General features: G+C 40.2%; 1 protein-coding gene and 1 non-coding gene across 2 annotated transcripts; one reads left to right on the forward strand and one right to left on the reverse strand.

Annotated features, from left to right (window-relative positions):
- Positions 1 to 1,502: 1,502 nt before the first annotated feature.
- LOC129407189 (zinc finger protein 239-like) lies at positions 1,503 to 2,904 on the forward strand. Its single transcript, XM_055166885.1, has 2 exons — positions 1,503 to 1,621; positions 1,888 to 2,904. The coding sequence occupies exon 2, from the start codon at positions 1,897 to 1,899 to the stop codon at positions 2,563 to 2,565; it is 669 nt and encodes a 222-aa protein (XP_055022860.1). The 5' UTR covers positions 1,503 to 1,621; positions 1,888 to 1,896; the 3' UTR covers positions 2,566 to 2,904.
- A 2,381-nt stretch (positions 2,905 to 5,285) lies between these two features.
- trnap-cgg (transfer RNA proline (anticodon CGG)) lies at positions 5,286 to 5,357 on the reverse strand. The gene has a single exon. It is a non-coding gene; the product is annotated as a tRNA-Pro (tRNA).
- Positions 5,358 to 6,532: the final 1,175 nt, after the last annotated feature.

Genomic DNA, 6,532 nt, shown 5'->3' on the forward strand with positions numbered 1-6,532 from the left:
TTGATAAGAGGAACATTTGGGAGAGTTCTGTCTGTTTGATCTTTAGATACTTTCACGTAAATATGGGACTTGAGACACAAGGGTTAGGGTTAGGGTATTACAAGTATTTGGATCACTGTGATTTTGAACAGGTAATGACGGACTAATATGAGCCCTCAACTCAGGTGAAGAACAACCCTGTCTGTGTGACAGGTGCAGGAGAGATGACAGGAGATGGAGTTTGGGTCTTTTTCATTTATTTACAAATGAACCAGAGTTTTTTTTTTTTTTTTTTCTCAGACTCGTGACAGGTAAAGCATCTGAAACAGACAGGGACTGACAGGTGCAGGTGAGAAAAGGAGATCTGCAAAAAAATTTTAAAACTTGTTTAAAAAGTCACACATGTATATAAAGTACAGTACTCCATATACTATAATATTATACATGTACATAGAGTATACAATACTGCATATACTATCATACAGTACATGTATATAGAGTACAGTACTACTATAATACAGTACATGTATATAGAGTATAAAGTACTGCATACACTATATATACAGTACGGCAATAACACTGTGCACATATGTAGAGTATACACTACTACACACACTATAATACTGTACACGTATATAGAGTATACTGTACTGCATATACTATAATACTGTACATAACTGTACTGTACAATACATAAGTTCATGTGACTTCATAGAAACACAGTTCACATTATTAAGACCATCAGTTACTAATTACTCAAGTGCTGAAAGTAAAACAGACAAATGCTGTGAAAACAGTTCAGTGTTTTGTATTGTTTTAGTTGGAAAGGTTTATTAGTTGTCATAGTAGATTAAATTATGTTTATTATGTTTGACACCATCATTTCAGGTTGCAGACTGATAGTACAGATGTGACAGACTTAAAGATGTGAACGATGACTTAGCTGCATATTTTAGAAAACAGGTCATTCACAATTTTTTGTTCATTGTAGTGATGACTTCTGGTTTGTAAGTAAAGTAAAATGTCACTATTGAGACTGATTTTATGGTGGGGCCTGAGTGTTTGTCCCACTTTTAATAGTTGTGGTTTTGGCAAATGGGTCATTGAAAAAAGTAAAAATAAACTGACCCCTGTCTACTGTGCAAAGACCTGTGAAATTATAATAATAAAGACTATCTGATCTCATGTGTGAATATACAGGAGTTAAAATGATCTCTACTTAACATAGTCTTTACCTTTTAAATCAGTGTTCTCTTTGTCAATGCTCCACTCCCTGAGCCCTTCACACCTCTGCCTCAGCCCACAGCTCCATGCACTAATCCACCTGGCTCACTGACACTTAATCACCTTTATTATGTTAATGCTGCCCTGTTTCTTGTGGTTCAGCGTAATGTCTGTGTCTCATGTGAGTTTTGAAGAGCTGCTCAGATCCTCCTGATTGGCTGCTGTGGTCCAATCAGAGGAGTGGGGAGGAGTGGAGGGACACTTCACCAACTGCAGCAGCTCAGAGACAAAGAAAGAGCTGGACACAGAAAACACAGAAAAAACGGCTTTCTTTGCCAAGAATTAACCATAACTTTTTAGCAGAGTGGACCATAAACTGTTGGTTGAAGGACTTTTTGAACTTTCTGCCACTACTCTGGTAAGTATATCCATGGTCCATGTGGGATTCACAGCAAAAGATTGTTAAATATCTCTGAATATTTTACCTTATTTCGATAATATATTGCTACAGACAGAAAAGAGTATTTCTTTAAAAGAAAATAAACCTTAATTGATTCTTTATGCAACTTAATGTAACCTTGTAAAACACACATTGAAACATTCTTACTTATAAATCAGTATTTGTTATTTTATGTTTATTTTGTGATTTTTACTTGACACTTTCTTTTCTTTGTTCTAATGCAGAGCTACAGAATGGTGTTTACATGTGACCAGTGTGGAAAAGCATGGCCAAGTGCTTCCAGACTTAAAGTACACTACAGAACTCACACAGGAGAAAAACCATACAGCTGTGACCAGTGTGGGAAGGAATTTAAGCACTCTAGTTCACTCAAAGTACACATGAGAATCCACACAGGAGAGAAACCGTTTGAATGTGACCAGTGTGGGAATCAATTTAAACACTCCGCTGCCCTCATTCGCCATATGCGAATCCACACAGGAGAGAAACCATTTGAATGTGACCAGTGTGGGAAAGAATATAAACAGTCCAGTGACCTCTGTAAACATATGAGAATCCACACAGGGGAAAAGCCATACAGATGTGATGTCTGTGACAAGACATTTTCAACGTCAAGCAACCTTGTATCACACATGAGAGTCCACACAGGAGAGAGGCCGTACAAGTGTGACCAGTGTGGGAAGGAATTTACACAGTCTGGTACACTGGAAGCACATATGAGGATCCACACAGGGGGAAAACCATACAGATGTGATGATTGCCAGAAGACATTTTCACGGTCAAGCTGCCTTGTAATACATATGAGAGTTCACACTGGAGAGAGGCCATACAAGTGTGAGCAGTGTGGGAAAGCCTTCACTGCATCATTCAATCTCAATAGACACATGAGAATTCACTTCTGACAGACTATATGAGTGTGGAACATTACAGCAGTTCCAGAGTCACTACTGAACACACAAACAGCAAACAAACCATAAAACTGGGAAAGAGAGGAAAGGCTTTCAAGTCAGTAAGGAAATGTCAGAAACGTGTCCAAATGTTCCAGACTGAAGAGAAAAGCTGCAGCTCTGACCAGTGTGGAAGGACTTTGAGAAAACCTACTCATGTGAGGTGCACCGTCTTGAACACACTAAAGGAGACAGAGCTGCTGAGGCCGGATCATGTGAATCTAAAGTCAGACTCAAAAAGCTGGAGATCAGGCTTCAGAGACTCCAGACTGTGGAGATGAGCTCTGTGTAGTGGCAAATATTAACATCATTTTTAAGCTTGCCATTTTTTTCCCCTTTTTTTAAAATGATTTAGCTCAAGTTTGTCTTATTCTTAATTATTCTTTTTTATTTTTATTTACTCAAATATACACAAAAAAGGGCTTCTTTCACTCTTTTCACATTATTCCACATTCTGCTAATACAGGGCTTGTTTATTCAGAAGTGGCATGAAGTAAAATGAGTAGTTTTGTGTCTTTAGTGTCTTAGTAACTTTATCAGCTTGTCAATTTTTTCTCAGAAATATAATATTCTGAATTAAAGGGCTCATATTACACAGTATCATCAGTGTTTGAGGCATACAGGAGTGGAGATAAAATACATGCCTGGGAGATGCCTGTAGAGGTAAGGGCAACATCTGACAGTGAATCACATACCAACCTGGAGCAACGACCATTGATTGAGTCATATCAGGTGGAGTCATTTTCTGGGAAGTGAAAGCATGGTTTGTTGAGTTGGAAAGTGTGGGATTGGAAATGAAAAGCTGTGAGCTTTAGAGCTCACATGTAGCCAACAACTGACTGAGTGAAATCAGGTACGAATTATAATTTATTGAGAAGAGGTTGGATGGTTTGTTGAGTTGGAACATCTGGGATTTGAACTGAAAACCTGCCAGACATAAAGCAGGAAAATGACAAACTGGTGCAGCTGTTACCAGATAAACAACACATGACGCTGATGTGCTGGGCTCATCCAGGATTTGAACCCTAGACCTGTTGCACCCTTGTGTAACCAAAAGGGCAGGCTACTTAAACACAGGTAGGGACTGCAGGTGGTGGTTAAAATGAGGAAATGAGATGTTTTAAAGAATTTAATTTAATTTAATCCATTTCATTAATTTATTTACAAAAATATAGATATTGAGTTCAGGCTATAGTTAAAAACAGATACAAATCAGCAGGGATTATAAAATAACCTGGCTGTACCTGATGCGGGCAGCAACCACCTGGGATCGGAGTACCCACTGGGCTCCGTGAACCACACACACACAAAATGATAAACCTAAAGGTAACTTAAAACGTGCAAAGTGAGGGCGTGCAAAATACTACAACACACGAGAAGTGATGAGCCTGAAGTGGGGAACTCTGTCACCAACCCTCCACCAAGTGGGGCGACCGCGCTGACCCAACACTAGGAGAAAACTAATTAATTTAAAATATACACAGGAAAAGCACAGGGTATCTACATATAACTAAAATCGGAGTGGAGACAAACAATATCAATACCCAACCCACGAGAACCCCTAACTGAAAGAAAACTAACTTAAATGAACCAAAATAAAACAGCAATGGCCAACAGCGTCTATCAAACAAACATTTTGTTAGCATGAACATCCCGTAATAACACGAACCCCCTATAGAATCTCCTAAAAACTACCTGAAATTGAAGCTTGTCAGGGGCCAGGGGAGCACGCAACGCAGGGGACAGGCAGTAATATAAAAAAACACACACAATAAAAACCAAGAAACATTTCAAATACCCACTAATATGCAGGCAAATAAGCTATTATATTCAAGCGTACAGGTGAAGCCGAGCATCAGCTTGGCGTTACCCCTGTACCCTGCGTATAAAAAGTGCGAGTAATTTGGCAATATGGAAGTGAAAGCATGGAGAGGGGGGCGTGCCTGCCGGTGCTATGCCCTTATGTTGGCCGGCAGTGGCCAAACTATGTGAGGCTGCAAAGATGCAAAAAACCCAAGGCACACTGATTAAAATAAAATGCCTTTATTAATATACAGCATGTCTTTAATGGACAACTAACAAAGTCCCGACATGTTTCAACCTATGGCTTTTCTCAGGGGACAAACCTGTGAGGCTACACTTGGTTTATTTTCACAACTTCACATGCTACGAGATGTTTAATATCATGTCTTAATACCCTCTAGATCAATCAGCCAGAATAGCTCACATAAAGCATGACCAAGAATGATATCAGGTGTGAGTTATTGACTGGAAATCGGGATTCAATGTGTATTCTAGGCTTAAACTATTTGGTGAAAATGGTAAACTGTGAAAGCTGTTATCAGATGGTTTGTTGGGTTGGACTGTCTGGGATCTTCATTGAAAGTCGGCATAGTGTGAAAAGCAGGATCCATAGTATCCTCTAGGCTTTAACTAGCTGATGAAAATGGCAGACTAGTGCAGCTGTGACCAGATAAACTGCTAAATAAACAGGGCTCATCTGGGATTTAAACCCAGGACCTCTCTCACCCAAAGTGAGAATCATACCCCTAAACCAACGAGCCACTTTATTCACCTAATGCCTGTACATGATCGGTTGTGGCAGTCTCAAAAAAAAAAGATGTCTGCTGAGAACTGTTGCAGCTGTTACCACATAAACCTTCCCCAGAGGAGGTGGGCTCGTCCGGGATTTGAACCCGGGACCTCTCGCACCCGAAGCGAGAATCATACCCCTAGACCAACGAGCCACACTTTCACAACAAATGCCATTCATGGTAGGTTGTGACAGGTTCAAGTCAAAGCAAAAATCACATCCCTAGACCAATGAGCCAGAACACCTGAGGGCTCACATGTAGCCAACAGTTGACTGAGTGAAATCAGGTATGAATTTAGATTTTTTTTTTTCCAAATCGTTGGATGGTTTGGAACATCTGGGATCTTAATTGAAAACCGACACACACTGGGAAGCAGGATCCATGGTGTCCACTGACTTTAACTACTTGACAACTTGAAAACGGTAACCAGACAAACAACACACACTGCTGATGAACCAGGCTTGTCTGAGAACTGAACCCAGGACCTCTCACACCCAAAGCTAGAACCATACCCCTAGTCCAACAAGCCACATCTTTTTCCCCTAATGCCTATTTATGATAGGTTGTGGCAGGCTCAAAATAATTGATGCCTACAGAAAACTGCACCTAAAAGTAGGTGGGCTCATCTGGGATTTGAACACAGGACTTTTCACACCCAAAGCAAGAATCCTACCCCTAGACCGACGAGTCAGAACAAAGACAATGTGTTGGGTTGGAACATCTGGGATTAATTGAAAACCTGCATATCTTGGCAAGTAGGATTAAGTTACTGTAGTGCTGTAAGTTCTATGTAATGGTAAAAGTTATTTAATAAATTTGAATTAGGGTTAAGAAGGCAAATTCTTAAGATTTTGAGTAATTATTATGAAATATATTATAAAGCAGTTATGTATTTTGCATCCAGTACGGTTGATTGATTGATGGATTGCATTTATATAGCACCTCTCAAGATACCCAAAGCAGTTACAGTTCATTATTCAGTCACTCCACACTCAGTGGTGGTAAACTACTACTGTAGCCACAGCTGCCCTGGGGCAGACTGATGGAAGAAAGGCTGCCAATCTGTGCCATCGGCCCCTCCGACCACCACCAACACTCACACACACACCACTTTCATACTAGGCTATTTGTGAAGTGTCTTGCCTAAGGACACGACAACAGTTTTTTGCCACTGGCGCCCCACTGTGGTTCTTGGAATTCCTAGTGGTCTCCCATCCAAGGCCCAGCCTGCTTAGTTTCTGAGATCTGACAGGATCAGACTTTGACAAGCTGGTATGGTTGAGTATTAACTACGTCATGAAAATGTCTTGCCATCTACATAGATCCTA

This window comes from Boleophthalmus pectinirostris, unplaced genomic scaffold (genome assembly GCF_026225935.1).
Source record: "Boleophthalmus pectinirostris isolate CB_2022bp ecotype Guang Dong unplaced genomic scaffold, ASM2622593v1 HiC_scaffold_9, whole genome shotgun sequence".
Taxonomy (NCBI): domain Eukaryota; kingdom Metazoa; phylum Chordata; class Actinopteri; order Gobiiformes; family Gobiidae; genus Boleophthalmus; species Boleophthalmus pectinirostris.

Bases quoted from the DNA above. Each gene is read 5' to 3' on its own strand.
- LOC129407189 (XM_055166885.1), top strand. From the start codon at position 1,897: ATGGTGTTTACATGTGACCAGTGTGGAAAAGCATGGCCAAGTGCTTCC.